At 37.5% G+C, this 21,416-nt stretch overlaps 1 protein-coding gene and 1 pseudogene across 2 annotated transcripts in view; both read right to left on the reverse strand.

Annotated features, from left to right (window-relative positions):
* ENOX2 (ecto-NOX disulfide-thiol exchanger 2) overlaps positions 1 to 21,416 on the reverse strand; it is a 300,984-nt gene that overhangs the window by 65,944 nt on the left and 213,624 nt on the right. For both annotated transcript variants that reach the window (XM_012764733.3, XM_012764732.3), the window contains one exon: positions 11,893 to 12,027. In XM_012764733.3, the coding sequence (XP_012620187.1) occupies positions 11,893 to 11,989 (97 nt within the window). In that variant the 5' untranslated portion in view covers positions 11,990 to 12,027. The remainder of the gene's footprint in view (positions 1 to 11,892; positions 12,028 to 21,416) is intronic.
* Positions 6,706 to 8,450, reverse strand: LOC105871455 (thioredoxin-like protein 4A pseudogene; annotated as a pseudogene).

Here is a 21,416-nt window from a genome sequence, read left to right on the forward strand (position 1 = left end):
GTACACAGGATAAATATAACTCCTGACTGATGTACTCACCACTCTGTTGCTTGGTATGATTACATTAATATTTTATAAATCCATTTAAAACAAATGTATTCATGACATACGGCTAAAGCCAGAGTAAATAAACTCTTCTTCTTTTGGTTCAATATGCCATGAGTTCCATAGGTTACACCGCCTAGCAGGGCTTGCTAGAGGGCAGGTTATACATGGCATTTCAAAGGTGCCTATCACATTGATTACTTTTTTATTTGTTTATTTTTAACCATTAAGCACCAAAGTGGATGTGGATGTCCAATGTCACCAAAGAAAACTATCTGAAATCATGGGCCTTATATATGTATTGCAGAACCTAAAAAATCAAAAAAGTCTAACAATTTTAAACACATTGAGAATAAAATACCAGAGAAATATTCTGCCTTTTCTAGGCTCCTGGCCTGCCTTGAGGAATACTACCAACAAGTATGCACTACTGCCACTTAGGTTGGGAATTCAAACTTCTGAAGATTTGAAATCATATACAAGGGTTATAAAAAAGGCCAATATTCGTCCAAAGTCCTTTTCACAATAAATACTCTGTTCTGTTTTGCTTTTAGTGTCTCTTCTAGTACCCTTTTCCCACTACCTTCTTGATCTTGGCATGACCATTGCTGTAAGAGCCATAAGATGTTGATTTGTACTCTCTATTCTGATTCATGCACTTCCCAAGCCCCAGCCCATTGGAAATCCTGCAAATGTGGTGTTTTAGTTGGGCCAGTTTGCTCCTCTAAGTTGCAGCTCTACCATACGATTTCAAGCAATGTTTCCATGTAGACTTTCTACTACCTAGCAACTTACACTTACCCTGGCAATAGTATTACCCTCCATTCTCTGTACACATCTGAGCTAAGAAGTTACAATGGAGGGAAATGTCATTTCTATGCTGCTATCAGTCATCCATATATCCATCCAGTCAATATTCTGTGCCAGGTATTGATGTTTAGGGAATGAGTGAGACAAAATTCTTGACATATACTCTACTTTGGAAATAGCCACACAAATGGTTGTAATGCTGTATCATCAATGATTATCATCACCATAATTGTTTATTGAGTGCATACAATGTGCTATACTCTGTGTTAAGCATTTTATATAATCTCATTCTAATAGACCTGTGAGCTAGGTACTATTATCCTTCATTTGATAAATAAAGAAACTGAGGCTTAAAGGAGTGTACTTACTTGTTCAAGTTTACATAGCCAGTAAGAGGCAGACTTAGGATTCAAATTCAGTTTCGTTTAATTCTAATGCTCTTAACCAGTACAGTGCCTCTCAATGTAGTATGACAATTGTACACATATAGTAGTAACATTAATTGGGTGTCAGGCAGGTGCGGGGTAAGGAGGGGCTGGGTATATTCACACCTAATGGGTGCAGTGCGCACCATGTGGGGGATGGACACACTTGAAGCTCTGACTCGGGTGGGGCAAGGGCAATATACATAACCTAAACATTTATACCCCTGTAATATGCTGAAATAAAAAAATTGTTTTAATGAATCAATTTAATTATAGGTATAAAGTGAAACAGGTATGTTGAAAAACATGGCATAGTCTCAACAAAATGGATCCTGGTTCTGGCTGGCTGGAAGCCCCTTTACACCCTCAGAAAGTCTCTGCCTGTACTTAATGACTTCTCTCCATCCAAGTCTCCATGGTCTCATAAAGAAAGGCATTTCTAATCTTTTAGGTGTTCCAGAGACCCTTGAGCCCCAGGAGGTAGTTTGTACTCACAGCAAAATTGCTAAAATGCAACCATAGATTATTTCAAAATAAGTGTTCCAAATAGGATCTAATTATATATGCATAATTAAGCTATTTTATATAAAATTATGATTTTGATTCAGCTATATATTTCTGGGACATTATTGTTATTTCTTTAGAGCTCCTATAAAATTCATTGGAGAAAAAATTATGCCTGGGTATTGAGAAATTTTAACCCACTACAGTCCTCACACTTCTTCTCTACACAGATCCTTTAAAAGACAGCCAACTTGAAGAGAGAACACAGATTTCTAAGGTCAGCCTGGCTGAGCTGTGAGATAATCTCAGACTTTTCACCAGCCTTCTTGGAAGTACAAATTCCCAAAGTTTTGTACAATGACTCTCAAATTCTACCAACATTTGTCCTGCTTCCCCAGAAGATCATCAGAATACTTGTTTCAGCCCAGTTGGAAAGCTGAGGCAGGGCCTGGCTCATGTACAATGGCAAACAAGCTAGCAAACTGGGCTTTGGTGGGTTATGTGGCACAATTTCAGTGCACAAAGGTTCTCCCCAGTATATCTCAACTTTGATCCCAAATTTCTACCAAATTTCTACTAATTCCTCTAATGCAAGGTTCTGCAAAATCTCCCTTTCTAGCCCATCTTCCCTTATCCTTCCTATTCATGACACTGTGTTCTTGCCATTTAACAGCCTTAAGATCATGCCCTTGACTCTCATCCAAGGATGTGGTGAATACCTTTGGAGGGTCATTTCCCACTACATCTGCAGGATGTCCAGATTTCTGGATTTCGGAATTGAATAAAATTTTATGTATACATATATTTAAAGGTTGCTAACCTCTTAATTTGCTAAGAAAAGGCCGGGCGCAGTGGCTCACGCCTGTAATCCTAGCACTCTGGGAGGCCGAGGCGGGCGGATTGCTTGAGGTCAAGAGTTCAAAATCAGCCTGAGCAAGAGTGAGACCCCGTCTCTACTATAAATAGAAATAAATTAATTGGCCAACTAATATATATAGAAAAAAATATTAGCCGAGCATGGTGGCTCATGCCTGTAGTCCCAGCTACTCGGGAGGCTGAGGCAGAAGGATTGCTTGAGTCCAGGAGTTTGAGGTTGCTGTGAGCTAGGCTGACGCCACGGCTCTCATTCTAGTCTGGGCAACAAAGTGAGACTCTGTCTCAAAAAAAAAAAAAAATTGCTAAGAAAAGATGTGGGGAAAAAATAACAGAGGAACTAACCAACGTACCATTCATGCAGTTCATAAAAGACAGAACATTTTAAAACCGAAAATTCAGGTAGTCCATAATTTCAGAATAACAGGCAGTCCTTTCCATTGAGCAAATCTAGATTCATGACAAATTCACTATACTTTTAGTTTTTACATTTTGCAGCAGACTATGGAATGTAATATTGATTGGTCCTGGGCTACAAACCAGTATCTGTGCTTTCGAGATCACTCAATTGTTTCACTTAGTATGTTCCCCTATACATGAAACTCCCTGTGAAAAATTTCTTTTAGAACTAGAATGTCACACACGTACATTATTCAGGGCCATGAAAGTTTCACTTTCCCCAAGGAATAGTATATTTTCTTTTCATGGAAAATGTAAATTATGTAACTGGCCAGGTTTCCCCTTTTATTTTGTTTTGTTTTGTTTTGTTTTTTGGCTGTCTGATCACAGGTGCAGCTCAACTTTAGAAACTGGATGGGATCCTATGACCCTCACATCTGAATTTTAATTAACCTCCCTACCTGGTCTTCACCTTTTATTCTCATTTATATTTTCCCAGATGCCGATTTATTTTATTTGTAATTTTTTCATATATTGTAATCTTTCTTATAAGCTGCCTCTAAAGGTGATGTAATTCGATTCAATAGTTAATCATTTTCTCCATACTATATACTCTTGCATGCCTTCCAGTCACTAACACACTGTTTCCTATGCCTACATTGTTCTTAGTTCTTTCTTTTTCTCTGACACACTCCTATATATTCCTGGACACCTAGCTCAAATGTTATCTCTTCTGTGAACCTTCCTTGACCACCACCATCTACCCAACAGTCTCCCTCACCCCACCCTGGCTGAAACAATACTTTTATACGTGTTTCTACTATGACACTTGCTACACTGTAGAGTAGTGCTATTTATTTTGTTGCTTCTGCCACTGGATTCGGAGCTTGAAGGCAAAGATTGTGCCATGCCAATTTTGATCCTCTTGATCTAGCTCAATTTATATTATTCTATTTTATTTTTTATATATTTTTAATCCTTTATTTTAAGAAAAATATTTAAATGATTTGAATTCTTACAACCATTATAATATCACATACATATGCAATTCATTTTGAAAATTGTGCATGCCAATATTTTGTATGACACTGAAGGTTAATTTTAGTTTAAGTAATCAAATATAACAAATCTGATTGTAACAACCCAAGCAGCCCAAATTCTTTTTTTTTTTAATTAATAAGAAAACTAGATATGTTAATCAGTCCTTTACTAAGAAAGTTGCTATGGAAATAAAACAGGTAGTAGTCATTGTTTTAATACATACTAATTTATATGTTAACATCCTAATCTCAATGAGTTTTCCTGTTTTTCATCAATTTGGCATTCTTTTTGGTTGTAAAAAAATATGAATGAATTTAAAGGTATAATATGTAAAAGCAATACTGGTAGATTGTTAATGTATTAGAACATAAAGGCAAGGCACAAAGAAAACAAAAACAAAACCCCCAAAATATTGCATGACCAGGATATACTCAGGGTCAAAATAATGGTATATATTCTTTTAATATATTCTTTTTTCTCTTTTATTATTCTTACACTCTTGCTTCTTCTTTTTCTTTCTTCCTCCACCCCCAACCTATCTTTTTTCTGTTTTTCATCTGTCATCACCCCATAGAGATCAATGGCTGGCTAACATCTGTCTATAACAACCTATACATGTAGTTTGTATTCCGCATTTTTCACATGCCCAAAATGATCTATTAAATAAATATTTTAAAATTTTTCTTTCTAAGAAGATGGCTAACATGTTTTGAAATTAATTTTTTAGAATTATGAGAAAATATGATGAATGGATAGATAAATAAAGGAACAAATGAACAAATTGAAAGGGAAGCCTTTGGGCTGTTGCCAGTCAAGAGGCAGCTCATACCTGAGAACAGGTTTTATTAGGAAGAGAATATGGGGGTTCTATGTTGAGAAATATGATTGAAGAATTAATGAGATGTGGCTCATAAGACCATTATTTTATTGTATCGCCCTATATTACTATATTAAAGACAGAAACAGGAGTTTGCAAGGTTTTGCCCTAAAGGAATGTGTGGACTCAATGGTTCACTTATTAGAGGCTGCTATCATGGGAGAGCTCTCAAATCTCTGGTAGGGATGTTTTCCAGGAAGGCCTCCTGGTATCTCAAAATCTGTGCCTTGAAAGACAAGGCAAGGGAAATATGGCCCACAGGATGGGAGCCAGAGAAAATGAGTGCAATTTGCCCAGAGATGTGCCCTGGTGGTTAGAAACAACCTGTTTATTAAAGATAGGCTTCCTGCTCTCTCCTGTCTTTCTACCTTTAAGTCTACCATAACTAATCAAAGAAATATTGAGTCACTATACCTCTTTTGTTTGCCTTTGTTAATTGACAACTACCTCTTAGAAGTTAGCCCCTGAAAGACTCTGTACCTGTTTGTTCACCTAGATAGATTAGAAGCCCCTTGAGAGGACTTTTGACCCTAACCCACTACCTGTATACCCTAGCAACTGCATTCCCTGATATGCAAATATGTTACCCTGACAACTGGTAATTGATGTCTGTGATTATAAAAACCTGTATGAATCTAACCATATTGCTGGTGGTTATGGAGGTACGCCAGTCTCCTAGGTACCCCCAGCTGTGTTATATCTGATCTTTTTTTATGTATATAAAACTATAAACTATACTTTAGTCTCTGTGTATTTCTTTCTGTTGCCTATCAATTTCCTTATCCTCTGTGGCGTCCCCTATCTTAGGGACTTGGCTCAGTGGGGAGAAGTAGCTGATCTCCTCATGGGCCTGCCTCAAATACTCTTCCCTGCAGTTCTAAAAGTCCTGGAGTCACTAATGTTTATAGCAGCACAATTCACAATTTCAAAGATGTGGAAACAACCCAAGTGCCCATCAACACATGAGTGGATTAATAAAATGTTGTATATGTATACCATGGAGTACTACTCAGCTATAAGAAATAATGGTGATATAGCACCTCTTGTATTTTCCTGGATAGAGCTGGAACCCATACTACTAAGTGAAGTATCCCAAGAATGGAAACATAAGCACCACATGTACTCACCAGCATATTGGTTTCACTGATTAACACCTAAGTGCACATATAGGAATAACATTTATCAGGCGTCAGGCAGATGGGAGGGGGGAGGAGGGGATGGGTATATACATACATAATGAGTGCAATTCGCACCATCTGGGGGATGGACATGCTTAAGGCTCTGACTCCAGGGGGGAGGGGGAAGGCAACACACATAACCTAAACATTTGTACCCCCATAATATGCTGAAATAAAAAAAATTTAAAAAGAACATTTGATTTATTCATATTAAAAAAAATAATAAAAGTCCTGGAGTCAGTATGAGAGCAGGAATCTTTGTCTGTTGTGCTCATCACTTTCTTCCCAGGGCTTCACGCAGTACTTGCATATAGGAGGCCTCACTCAGCCCCTTCCAAATAGATTCCATGGTGAGTCTTTTTTCTTTTTAATGATTGTTCTATCACCGTGTATGTATTTATTTCAGTTAGTTAAGGCCATGCGATCCTTATCTCATAGATTCTCCAGCTCTTGAGCTTCATGTACTTTTCCAAGGGCTTTAAATAGTTTAAAATATTTCCACATGAAAACAGCTTCACAACATTTATCTACACATACTGTGATGATGAGTGCCTCAGTATCTGTATTTTGTGGGAGACAAGACCAGGCCTCAGCCTTTATGGGCACCTCAATCCACAGTCTCTATTATGTCGACCATCTTCTATGGTCGACATGGGCCAGTTAATCTTGTCATTGTTGCCAGTACCCAAGTCAATCACTATGTGCTTGTTTCTGAAGAAATACATGACAGTACACGGATCATGCATTTTGTTGATGTCGGATACTTCTGTAATATCCACAAGATAAATAACTGCAAGATTTTTAACCTTTCCAGTTATACTGTATAGAACCTCATCCATATTCATACAAGTATTGTTCGAATCATGTCCAAACCAAATGATGGCAGCTCGATCTTTCTTTGAAAGGATGACCTAATCTACCTGCCAGCCATTTGAGTAGGTGTGGGAACATGTATGACAACTTGGAGGCTTAACTGGATATCTCTAGGCATGGATGGAGTCTTAGAATACTATCACTGGGTAGGATTCAAGCTTGTTTTAGAGAGAAAATTCTATTGGGTATAATCTTTACATATTATTGGCTCTTGGTAAAGCATCTACAATGATGATGAACAATGTTCTCCTCTCTCAGAATCTAAACTTATTTGTCACTGAAAGAATACTTTATTTGTAGAAGATAGTAAAAATAATACAGCTGGGCATGGTTGCTCTCGCCTGTAACCCTAGCACTCTGGGAGGCTGAGGTGGGTGGATTGTTTGCGCTCAAGAGTTTGAGACCAGACTGAGCAAGAGCGAGACCCCGTCTCTACTAAAAATAGAAATAAATTAGTTGGACAACTAAAAATATATAGAAAAAATTAGCTGGGCATGGTGGCGCATGCCTGTAGTCCCAGCTACTCAGGAGGCTGAGGCAGGAGGATCGCTTGAGCCCAGGAGTTTGAGGTTGCTGTGAGCTAGGCTGACGCCAGGGCACTCTAGCCCAGGCAACAGAGTGAGACTCTGTCTCAAAAAAAAAAAAAATAATAATACAAACTCAAGTCTAGGTCTCCTTGAGGAGTTTACGGAGCAACGGTGTGTCATGTGTCATACAACCTCATTCTTTCTTTCTATTCCCATCAGAGTTTTGTCCAGTGAGAACTGTCTCCAGAAGAATGGGCAAGGTTTTTTCTCTGGGAATAAGGCCTAAAATTCCATTTTCCTGTATCTCTCATTATGGAGTAAACATAGTCAATACCAGGGGTCCTCAAACTTTTTAAACAGGGGGCCAGTTCACTGTCCCTCAGACCGTTGGAGGGCCGGACTATAGTTTAAAAAAAACTATGAACAACTTCCTATGCACACTGCACATATTTTATTTTGAAGTAAAAAAACAAACGGGCAAAAACACCCGCATGTGGCCCGCAGGCCGTAGTTTGAGGACGCCTAGTCAATACAGTGGAGATAGCATAATGAGGGACTTGACTTTTCCTTTTACACTTTACAGGCTCTACACTTGGCTGCTAAGGATATTTTAATTTAGGGGAAAATAAGGAAGCAGAAAGCAGTATTCAACAAGTATCCCTTAATGGGTCCATTTTTGGATTCATCTGGGATGACTGGGGCAGAACAATACTCTTTAACCAGAAGGCCTGACTATTTTAGGTACCCTTCTTCATGTGAAAACTAAAATTAGCCTTATTTGACCAGCTTGGCAAAGCAAATATCCTTGCAGGAAACATAGCTGTCAGCCAGAGGGGACCTCCTGATCTTCCATCATTGTGGATTAACTTTATTGAATAGCAGCTGTACAAAACGCCATGGTAGTTGAAAGGGAGCTCCACACCAAACCCCAGAGATGTTCTGTCTTTACTCCCCACTCAATGAATATAATAATTATGCCAGGCATTGCCTCATGACAAGTGTGTGTCCAAGAGACTCGACATCCATGACAGTAAAGATTTGAACTCTCTGGGGAAAGTCAAGGAGGCTTATGTATCATTTGTTTTTCATCAATTCCAAAAGCCTTTTCTCTTGTCACAGACAGGCCAGATGAGTCAGGACAAAGAAAGATCTGCTGTCTTAGTAAGAAGCTTCCTGGGGGGCAAAAAAGTAGATGAATTACTGAGACATCAATGGGTGACTTCAGGGATCAGCTCCATGAGGCTTATTTGCTGCCTTTTCCATTTTAAGGAATCTTGGGGGTGGGCTAAGGAGAGGATTAGGGAGATGTTTTAACTCATTTAGTTAAAACATAACATCATTAAAGATAGCAGGCACCCTGTCCTACAGATCTTGGCGAGAAGCATAGGCAGCATTGGAGTGTGGTGCCAACCTTCAATTTCAGTGGAAATTCACACCAGATTTATAATGAGCAGCTGTTAGCACGTCAGACACATAGTGTTATCACCTGCCACAGTCCAGTGTTTCCCCAGGAAAAAATTTCACTTCTGCATTCATTGTCTTTTACTATTGTTAAGCATAAAGATAATTCTATTTTTTTGGTGAGCTGTATATCATATGTGAACTTGAAACAATAATAATAGCTGAGTTAATGGAGGGATTACTGTGACCCAGACATCATTCTAAGACTTTACATGTATTAACTTGTTAATTCTTATAACAACTCTATAACATCGGTGCTATTATTATCTCCATTTTACAGATGAAGAAACTGAGGCATCAAGAGTTTAAGTAATTTGCAAAGGTCATGCAGCTAGTTAATTGCAGACGGGGATTTGAATTTAGGCAATCTGGATCCAGAACCCATGTTCTAATCCCATGGTAAACTGCCTTCCTAAAATAATACAGAGGAGAAAAACCAGTTCACACATAACTCAAGTGATTTTATACATCGTTTTACAAAGTATGCCTTAGCCCAATGTTATTGCCCCATGTACTTTAAGATAAGAAGGGAACTATTGAACTAATTATCAGCATTTCTAAGACCAGGTTTCCAAAGAGTAACTTTCCCTTGAGCATAGCAACAGGTAAGATCACAGAATCACAGGCTGAAGGGCACTCTAAAGAAGCCATTTCTTTACAGTCCTTAAGACAATAAAATATAATGAAAGGGGGCTAGAGGTAGAAATTAAAACCACTATTGAGGTTTTAAATGTTTGGGTTGGAACTGGATGAGCAGAACACTCATCAGAGTTGACAGTGGCTATATAGCACCCAAATACTTTCAATTTAAGTGGGAGCTTAGGAACCATTTGAAGGAAGTATGCTAGTACTTTCTTTATGTCAAAGAGCATATAGTACTACTAACAGTAATAATAACAACAGTTAACCTTTATTGAGTGTTTATTATATGCCAAGCCTTATGCTGAGTATATTATTTTATCTTTACAGCAATCCTATAAGGTAGATATTATAATTATCCCCATTTTACAGATGAGGAAACTGAGGAACAGAGAGGTCAAGTAACTTGCTCAAGGTCACTTAGTTAGCAAGAGGCAGGGCATGGACTTAAACCCAAGCAGTTTGACTTCAAGGCTTGTGTTGTTAAACACTAAACAAGATACTATCTCTGTAAAAGCAGCCCTCTGAACCACAGTTAAGAAAACCCATCCCTATTTTCTACCTCTATTATTGACCCCAGCTCAAACTTTGGGCCTGTAATGATTGCTCAGAAGCATTTTTGTTTACAATGCTAGGCCATTTCTGCTCCTTGTTATAGACAGGTGGCTAAGTACTGAAGATTACTTTGTGAGTATAGATTTATGTTTACATGTGGTAATTTACAAATAATATGTTATCAGTTAACATTTAGTTCCCTTGGCCTCAGAGCAAATGTGGCCTCAAGATTTTTCCAGGGACATCTACCCATATGGTCAAGACTGCCAAAAACTGGGAATATTTAAGCTAAATCAGATTGTCTTATCGCCTTAGACTAGAAGCAATTGTGACTCAGGACCACTCCATATGGAGCTATAAAATAATATAATGAATTCTATTATAATGAAATAATAAACAGTAAATAAAAAGTCATTATTTACATTAGAAATGTCTATGAGAAGCATATTAATTATTTTTAAAGTATCTTAATAGCTAACATTTTTGAGCACCTACTATGTGCCAGGCATTGTGCTAACCATGATTTAATTCTCATAACAACCCTAGCAATTAGGTATTATTAATGTGACTTTGTGGATGAAGAAATTGAGTCTCAGAAGATATATAACTGCCTGAGATCAAACAGTGAAAAAAACTGGCTTGGAAGCCTAACCTTCTTCACCTTCATTATAACCTATATGTATTTAAAATCTAGGCTGGAATTGTGAAATTTATTTTTTGGTGGGGAGGGAATGGCTAACTATATAAACAAATGGCATGGCAAAGTGGCATCACTCTAGATCTGTTTCTCACCTTCAATGTGCCTGTGAATCACCCGGGAGTCTTTGCTAAAATGTAGCTTTTGATTCAGTAAGTTTGGTCTGGGGCCTGTTGTTCTGGGATTCTAAATAGTTCCCAGGTATGCAGAGTACACTCTGAGTAGCAAGGTTCCAGACTGGCACGGTCCTGTTGTGCTTTTAAGTAGGATCGCAATTAAATGAATCTGGGCAGATTAATGTTTAGGCTGTTTAAAAAGCCACCTCAGGCTTCCTGAGATGGCAATTCCTTAATGTCTTCACAAACCCACTGCAATGGTTAAATAGCTCTGACTGTCAAGAAACATTTCAGTGCCTAAACTTCTGTGATGTTTCTCTTCTGATTTTATCTTTAGTGGAGATGGAGGTACTCCACCAGACCCATTCGCTTACGGGTCACTCTGTTTTAATATATATGTATGTATATGTGTGTGTGTATGTAAATATATGCTTATTTACACACAGTTATTCAATGTTAAAAATAGTCTTTGGGCTATCCGTCATCATCTCCTTTCTTATCCTTTATGAATCTGAGATTTTAGAGATGTCTAAGTCAGTTCTCTTTCCATCTCCATGTTTATTTGCCTCCTCTATGAAACCTATAAAATTAGACAAGCTTGCAGTTCCTTGCCAGAATTCCACTTCAATGAGATGTTTAAATGTTCAATGACCCTATCTTGCATCAGGTATACCCCAAGCTTGTCCAAAGTGCAATAGGGAGTATACTAGTAACTACTGGCCACCCAAGCTATAAAGCTCATATTACAAAAATACACACTCTAGGCAGAGTCTGGTAAATGTCAACTTCAAAATAAGTTGTGTCATACTGTTATATTTATTACCACATGGTCTATAAAAGAAGCACTTGTGAGGTGATTAAAAATAACATACCAGGTAAAATTGGTTGTCCGGCAATTCCCAGCGGTGCCATTCCAAGATTATTCATTGCTGTGGCCCATGCAGTTGGATCAGACATAGGTAGTGTCATTGCAGTGGAATCCACATTCAGAGTTCTATTACTATCAGCTGAAATGAAAGGACAAGCAAAATAATTTTGTTTGTGCTAAGGTTCTAGTATCTAGTTTACATATCAACATAAATTCTGGCAAGCTCTTTACAAAAATGGCTTGATAGACAAGTGGTAGATAAGACCTCAATGCCTGCGTTCTTACAAGGGTTAAAATAATACAGCTTGAACTGGAAGTAAGTCATGGAATTTGAAAGCAATTTACCAGATGGCATTTTAGTGTAAGTGTTTCCCTCTCTCCCTCTCTGTCTCGCTCTCTCTCTTCCTCCCTCCTTCCCTTCCTTCCTTCCTTCCTTCTCTCCTTCATATTTTCCAAGTATATACACCACAGGAGCTTGGGATGATTAAGAAGTTTCCTATTCTTCTCATAGTGTACGAGTATGTGATTACTTTAGCAGCTTCCATCCAAACTACTTATGCATGCAAACCAAAGGAAAACATCCTAGGGCTTCCGTAGTTGGCAATAAAATGTGAAAATTATACTCCTGATATAATTTCATGTCCTTGAGGCAGTATTATTAAATAGAGCTGGACACACAATCATAGACATCAAATTAGCCAAATGAGTATTTTGGGGATTAACACCAGAGAAAAAACAGGCGGGAGTTATGGCCCCATCTTCAAAGGTTGTATGATCTAGTTGAAGAGATTGATGATGACGGTGATGATTATTACCATTATCACTACTTTTACCACCTCCACCCACCACTACCACTAATTGTTGAACAATTATCATACACCAGGTCATATCCACTTAGCAAAGATTTATTCTTATTGAACTTTCAGAACAACCCTATGAGGTAGGGACTATTTATTAATATCTCCATTTAATAAGTGAGAAGTTTTGAAAGGTCACATATATTGTCCAAGGTTGTTTTTGGCCACTATGCCTTACTATGTTCAATTAGATAATTAGGGAACAATGAAAGACTTGAAGGGTATAGACCAGAAATGTCACTAAAATTTAAGGAATGAAGTGCTACTGTGGCCTGAGTAGGTAGGAAATACTTTATGGAGAAGATAGGGCTTTAAAGAATGGACCAGATTTCTACGGAGCATGTCTTGAGTGATAGGTAGTTTTAGATATGTAGAGAAGAGGAGGGAAGGAAGACATTCCAGGAGCAGGAATGACAAGCAAAGGCACTGAAGTGAGTTATTTAGGCATATGCATGTACATACTATTGGGAGAGATATAAGTCACACCTGAGCACAAAATACTTTTATTTTGGGAAATTTTCCTCTGAATACTGATAGCCACAGAAAAAACTTTCCATGGCTTTTCTCCTACCTCCCTGTATGCACTTCTACCAATTATACCCCTAAAGGCAACTCTGTTCTAATAGGAGTTTGCTAAAGTCCAAGGCAACATCAAGGATGATCTTGGCCAGGTTATTTATACATGTGCTATTTTGGTCACTGATTGGTCAGAACAAGCAAATGCAAGTGTCCAACAACATTATTTGTGAAATAATAGTTTTTCATTCTTCTGTGAGGTCTCTGCCTCCTCCACCATGAACCCCCCCCACATACACACACACACACACACACACACACACACACACAGACAGACACAGAGGGATTGGTGGTGTTAAGCATTCATTTACTGCAGTCAGAAGTCACTATTCAGAAGTGGTGACTTCTCCATCTGTAGGAACTCTAGTCCTCATATCCAGCTTTCAGTGCTCTCTCACAAAGGTACATCCAAAGTTAGAAATAACCTTCTTGTAAATATTATCAAGAAAAAAAAAAACATAGGGCACCAAATATCCTTTGGGTCAAGAGTTTACATAGTGATAATAAGGTCCACGTGAATTCCCAAACTCCATAGCTAGGAGAGACAAGACTTCTGGGAATATTATAGGTGGAAGGGACCTTTAGAGATTATAGAGTCTGCACCTTGATTTTCTCTGGTGACTGAAGAATGACTCCCAGAATGACAGGTAGTTTTAAAAGGACTGGGCCCCAATGCCAAAAATAATTTCTTGTAACTGTTTGGCTACTCATTGGCTCTGCAGTCTTAAATTCTTAAGACGTTCTGCCTTAAATGTCCTTTTCATTTCCCCCTCCAATCCCCCAACACTCATCTCCACCTGTCAAATCCTACTCATTTTTCAAGGGTCATATCAAATGCCACCTTGTCTGTGAAACCACCTTACTGGAATTAATTACTCCTTACTATGTGTTCTCATAACATTTTATCTAGAATTTTATTTTCATATGTTTGCTTATGCTCTCACTCCTTTCCACCAAACTAAACTTTTTTGGGTCTTAATACATACCTGATTGTGTGATAGTAACTAGTAATACAGAGATGAACAAAACCCATTTACTTCTCTGAAAGAACTTGAAACATAATGAGAGGCACAGACATATAAACAACCAAATATATATTATTGTAATAAGTACTGTAATAAAACTTGAGTAAAGTGCTATGGGAACACGAAGGAGTAATTAAAGCTGCTGGAATGAGTTTGGGTGTATATGTTTGAGGTTACGGGTGGAGGAGATAAGGAATATCAAAGAAGCCTTCACTGGTAAAGAATCATTTGAAATGAGTCATTAAAGAGGGATGGGATTTCCTTCCAGGTAGTGAATGGAGGATTAGGGTAGAAGAACATCCCAGAAAGCAAGAACAACTGAGCATTTACTATTAACTGCCTTGAATTATAGTTATTGGGTACATATGTCTCTTCTGCTAGACTGCATGCCTTTTTTAGGTAAGGAAGTGGGTTTGAGGCATCTTTGTCTCCTCATTTCTTGGTTTAGTGTCTGGTAAAAAGTAGGTATTCAACAAATATTTGAATTAATAAATAAAGAAAATTAACTTACATTGATTTGGGGTACAATAAACAATCCATTAAATGGCATTCATTGATTATTTGTACACTTTTTCAGAATGATAAATTGTCTTAAAAGAGATGGATGGCCTTGTTGCTAAGCTAATTCTTTCTCTAGGACAACTGAATACATGTAGAAATTTGCTTAGTTATTCATGCAACCAGGGATAGATATATCCAACTAATAATTCAGTTTGATCTCATTACCTATAATCTTTTTTCCATATAGGCATAATGATACATATAAGCAAAACTTATAAAATTTTACTTTCAAAGAGAAACCCCAGATGATCATCTCTGGCAGTAATCTGGATTTAAGGTCCACATTAACAAAACATGCTGTGCTAAACATCTGTTTGGAATCATCACTTAGTGGCAGAAAAGTTGAGTCCTGGCCTGATTCACTTTCCAGACTAGAAATGGACATCTAACAGTTTATTTAAGTGTTTTATCAGAGTAGTCCCGCATCCCTAAAGGAGGACATCGCTCATTTTCCCACGAATCCTACAACCATTGGCAGTGGCCAAGAATATTCAGAAGGCAAGTGCTAGCAGTTTTCAAATGGGTTTCAAAATGCCTACCCCAACTCTGAAAAACATGCCCTGCCATGCTGGCTCTCCTATTCTACTGTGTGACAACTCCTTAAGAAATCAGATGTTGCAGAATGTTTTTGAATAAGTGCCTTCTAAGTAATTTGACTGATGATAGAGCACTTTGGAATATGAGTTCATTAGCACCAAAAGAATAAAAGATTTAGAAGTGATCATCCACTCTAACTTGGTATCACTCCATAACTATCAAATCACTGCCATCTGTTTATTTTTGTATTGTTTATGCATCACTGATTAATTTGTCAATTACTGTCAAAGCTATTTGATATTGAAGACTACACACACATACATACACACACACACACATGTTATGTGATATACCCATCCAGTAGTAGAGTTAATTATTTCAAAGATTTCCTTTATTTCCTCTAAAACAAGAATAGTATGTGGTGCCATCTCTTCAACTACATTCTTTTATTAAGACAAAAACTCTACTTCTCCGATGATTTACTCTTTTATAATTCTCTTTATTATGTCCAGGTGTATATACATTGGTTTTTATGCTTACTGTAATTTTGTTATGCAGTATTGTGCAAAGTTGAGGAGAGGATTTTTTCAACAAACATCTATTGAAATCCTGTTAAGAGTAGGAAGCAATCCTGCCTAGTGATCAAAAGCATTGATTTGGGAGTCAGATGGCTCTGGAATACAGTCTAGCTGTACTACTCAGTAACTGTAACATACTCATTCTTTTTTGTTCTTTTCTCTTCTTACCTGCCTGCCTTCCAGTCTTCCTTTCATATTTACTATATAATCATAGAACATTTTCTATGCATCAGGCAGTATTTTAGATGTTGGGGACATTATGGTGAGTTAAACAGACCTCATCCTTTGTCCTATGGAGCTTACACTCTAGAGCAGGAGACAGACATTAAAATACAAATGAACAGTTATAAAATAATTACACATTGTAACAAGTGTTATGAGGAAAGAACTGGGTTTGATAAGAAAAGTGGCAAGCTACAAAATTAGGAAAATGATAGTATCTACCTTAAAGGTTTTTTGAATATTAAATTGGATAGTGTGGGTAAAGAATTTAGCATGGCTTTTGGCTCTAAGCATTTGGTAAATGGTAATAACAACATGGTAACAGTTATGATAATGACAATGAAGTGGTCCCAGCCCTTGAGGAGCTCAAAGTCTACTGAGAAAACCAAGCATATACATGAATTTTTAGAATACATTATATGGATAATGAAACTGAGGCAAAGAGAATTTAAGTAATCAGCTCAGTATCACATAGCTAATAAGTGGCAGAGTAAAGTAAGGATATAAACCCAGGCAGCTCTGATGCCAATGTTCACAGTCTTACCACACTAAAGTTCCTTCCAAAGAGTCCTTTTAATTTTCTGTGTTCACCTAGCTCACTAAACACACTGCTATCATAGACCTTACCATATTATATTTTTCTCACCTCTTTCTATGTCTGTCTCTCCCCCTAGACTCTGATATCTTACTCCTCATTGTTATTCTTAGTGCCTTAGATAACCACGTCTGACATAGAAGAGATGTTCAATAAACTATTTTAAACAAACGAATGAGAAAATATATGACATTCTTTACAGAACCAAGTGTCAAGCTATTCAGGATTGGATAGTATTCTTTCGTTGTATTAAGATAAAATCTCTTTTGGGGGGTTTCTTTTGAGGGCTGAATAGCAAACAAAAATTTTAAATGGAGAAAGAAAGGAAGATAAAATGGTGATAATTTGAAGTATTATCATCCTTACATGCTGATAATATAAGAAAGTCACAATTTCAGAAATATAAACTTCAAGAAAGATAACTCTGGGAGGGGCAAATAATTTTTGTCACAGAACAATTCTTCATGGGTAAGAAGGGTATGACTGAAATTTCTTTGAGAATTTAAGGTAATTAAATTTACTAAAATACACATGCAGGTAGCAACCATATCTGTTATAAAATGCACATGCATGTAGCAACCATATCTGTTATTTCCTTGTGGATAGGGGACATAAACCTCGTCTACTTTTGTATCTTCTACTGTGCCTAGGTCAAAGGGGTGCTAATAAGTATGCTTTTAAATAAGAGAACTCTGCAAGAATGCAGCAAGTGTACAAAGTGGTGCTTGCCTTCGTTGTCTATTTATTTCATAGACCCACAGCCATAGACCTGATGCAAAATAGCTCTTTGCATCGTGTGGTCCTGAACTGTGGACTTAGCTGTCTAGCCATTTCTGCAGAAGGAAGACAGTGGTCCAACGCTGGGTGAAACATTGGACCTCTGGAACATACCAGGATTTAGATAAATCATGAATAATAGTGTTAATGATAGTAATTACAGTAAGATTAATAAGAGTTAACACATACATAATGCTTACCTTCAGCAGACACTGTTGTAGGTACTTTATATTCATTAATTTAAAACTCACAACAATCCTATGAAGTAGGTTCTCTCATTATCCCAATTTTACTGATGAGGTAACAGGAACAGAGAACAAGCTATTCATGGTCATACATAATATCTTATAGCGGAGCTGGGATTCAAACCCAGGCATTCTGGCTCCACAATTCATGTTCTTACCCACTATGCTATATTAAATTAAGAGAGTCATAAAGTTATGGAATATTTGAGCTTGGAGGGCTATAGAGCTTGTCATTATACAGATGGGTGCTCTCCATTTCCTCTATTGCAGTGGTTCTTAACTGGGCCTAAGTCTGCCCTCCTGGACATTTGGCAATATCTGGAGACATTGTTGGTTGTCACACCTGGGAGCAAGGAGTTGCTACTGACAACATCTAGTGAGTGGAGGCCAGAGATGCTGCTAAACATCCTACAATGTACAGGAAAGCCCCCTACAACAAACAATTACCTGACTCAAAATGTCAGTAGTGCAGAGGTTGAGAAACCCTGTTTTACTTGCAATAATTTTTGTGTGTTCTTACTGGAGCGTGTTTACTATCCCTGGTTTCTTCACAACCCTTTCCAATCTACCACATGTACAGCCAATAACAACTTCCACAGTTTATGTTCTACTCTCTTATGCTACTATGCTACTAAAACTAATCTGATCAACCCCTTCTACATCAAGAATATATTAACATTTTTAGTATGGTTACTTTTATGCTTCACATCAAAGAAATGTTCCCTGTGGTGGGGAGTCTAGGTACCATGGAATGCTGATGTGATGCTGTTTAGAGTGTTCCTGGAAACAGCACTAGTTATATCATGACAAAGGAAAATGAGAGGAAGGTTAGAAAATGCTTATGTAGAATACAGAAGAAAACCTAATCTCTGGCGTATCACACAGGACCTTGTGTACAGTAAGTACTGAAGAAGTATTTGCTGTGAAAGATTATGATACAAGGGCAGGGTTGGGTATCCTACCACTGAATACCACTGGGGTCTCTGTTCTCTGGCTAAGGAAAGAAAACAGCGAAATAAAACATATTTTGGGTCTGTATTAAGCCCAGGGCTCAAGGTTTTATCTTTTACTTGGTATTTATTACTCAGGAAGCAATATACTATACAGTGCAGATGTTATTTTGAATTCCCCTTTATTTTCCTTGAAAGTTAACAATCCATTATTGTTTGTGAACAATGCACTGAAGCCCCAGGCACATGCCACTCTTGCTCCTATTGCAGATGTCACCAGCAGGGATGCCACAGCTCACATCATGGTTATGCAGGGAGAGAGGACTGACAGCATTTCTTGTAAGACAAGGATCCCTGATGGCTTGAGAGAGATTATGCTATCAGACAAGCACGGATGAGTCAAAGAGCCACTCAAGAGAATTAGGATGTCACAACATATTCTTCCTTGAGAAGGGACGGGAAGGGAAGGGAAGGGAAGGGAAGGGAAGGGAAGGGAAGGGAAGGGAAGGGTATTTCTGCTAGCCTATATAGTAGGCAGTCATTCTTACATGGGTAATGAGTGTGGCAGAGTGGGGTTAAGGCAGAGTAGCTTGATCCTTAAGGTATGCAGATAAGAAGGTGTTTTCACAAACTAAACCCCATCCTGGAAGATTCATGGTTGCAGTCTATAAGCTGGAGGGTCCTGGGGATGGCCACCTTTGTATTAGAGAAGTTATACAGGTGTTCAATGTTTTTAATTAGATCAATAAAAAGCCAGGGAGTCAAGCCAGCCCTCCAGATGGCAGTTGCAATTGTGTAAGGGGGTGTGGCATTGTGAGGAAGAAGAAGGCCACAGGTTTTGGCATATGCCTTTCCATGGAACTCACAGCACATACCCTATATTTATGAAGGCAACAAGGTATAGTGGAAGGAATGCACTTGGAGCCAGATAGATCTAAAATCAAATATTGGCTCTACTACTTACTAGCTATGTGACTTTAGGCAAGTTCCACAAACTTTTTAACCTGTTTATTCACTTGTAGCTAGGGATAATGATAACTATCTTTCATGTACTAAGGCAATGATAATGATGTTGATTCCTGACATTAACTAAATGCTTATTATATGCTAAACACTTTTAAGGCTTTACATGTATTATATAATCTAATCCCTACAACTCTATGAGACAGGTGATATTTATCATTATACCCATTTCACAGACAAGGAAAATGAAACACAAAGATGTTCAGAAGTTACCCAAGAATATATTTAACAAAGAAGGTAAAAGACCTCTACAAAGAGAACTATGAGACACTGAGGAAACAAATCACTGATGATACAAACAAATGGAAAAACATATCATGCTCATGGATTGGTAGAATTAACACTGTTAAAATGTCCATACTTACCAAAGTGATTTACAGATTCAATACAATACTCATCAAAATACTAATGTAATATTTCACAGATCTAGAAAAAAATAATTCTATGCTTCATTTGGAACCAGAAAAAAGCCTGAATAGCTAAAGCAATCTTAAGCAAAAAGAACAAATCTGGAGGAATCACATTACCAGACTTCAAACTATACTATACAAGGCTACAGCAACCAAAACAGCATGGTATTGTCACAAAAAAATAGACATAGATCAATAGAACACAACAGAAAACCCAAATATAAAACCATCCACATACAGCCAACTGATCTTTGACAAAGCAGACAACAATATACATCGGAAAAAGAAGCCTTATTCAATAAATGGTGCTGGGACAACTGCATAGCCACATACAGAAGAATGAAACAGGATTCATATCTCTCACTACTCAGAAAAATTAATTCAAGATGGATAAAAGACTAAAGACACCTATACTTGCATGTTTATAGCAGCACAATTCATAATTGTGAAGATGTGAAAACAACCTCCATTAATACATGAGTAGATTAATAAAATGTGACATATGTATACCATGGAATACTACTCAGCCATAAAAATTGGTGAACTAATACCTATTTTATTAACCTGGATGGAACTGGAGACCATTCTTCTAAGTGAAGTATCACAAGAATGGAAAAACAAATACCACATGTACTCACCATTAAATTGGAACTAATTGATCAATACCTATGTGCACATATAAAAATAAAACTCATCAGAAATCAAGTAGGTGGGAGTAGGAAGGAGGGAATGGGTAAAATCACTTCTAAAGAGTATAATGCACACTATTTGGGAGATGGGCATGGTCTAAAAGCAATTTATGTAAGCAAATCGTTTGTATCCCCATAATATTCTGAAATAAACTTTAAAAAATTCTATGATAAAATATTATATGAATTTTTAAAAAGTAAGGCATGAAAGCATAAGAACTCTAGAAGAAAATGTTGGAAAAATTCTTCTAGATATCAGCCTTGGCAAATAATTTATGAAGAAGAACCCAATGGCAATCACAGCAACAACAAATAAATAAATGAGACTTCATTAAATTTAAAAGCTTCTGCATATGAAAGTAAACAGACAACCTACAGAATGGGAGAAAATTTTTGCATCCTATGCATCCGATAAGGGACTGATAACTAGAATATACTTAGAACTCACGAAAATCAGCAAGAAAAAATCAAATAACCCCATTA

The sequence above is a fragment of the Microcebus murinus genome, chromosome X (genome assembly GCF_040939455.1).
Source record: "Microcebus murinus isolate Inina chromosome X, M.murinus_Inina_mat1.0, whole genome shotgun sequence".
NCBI lineage: Eukaryota > Metazoa > Chordata > Mammalia > Primates > Cheirogaleidae > Microcebus > Microcebus murinus.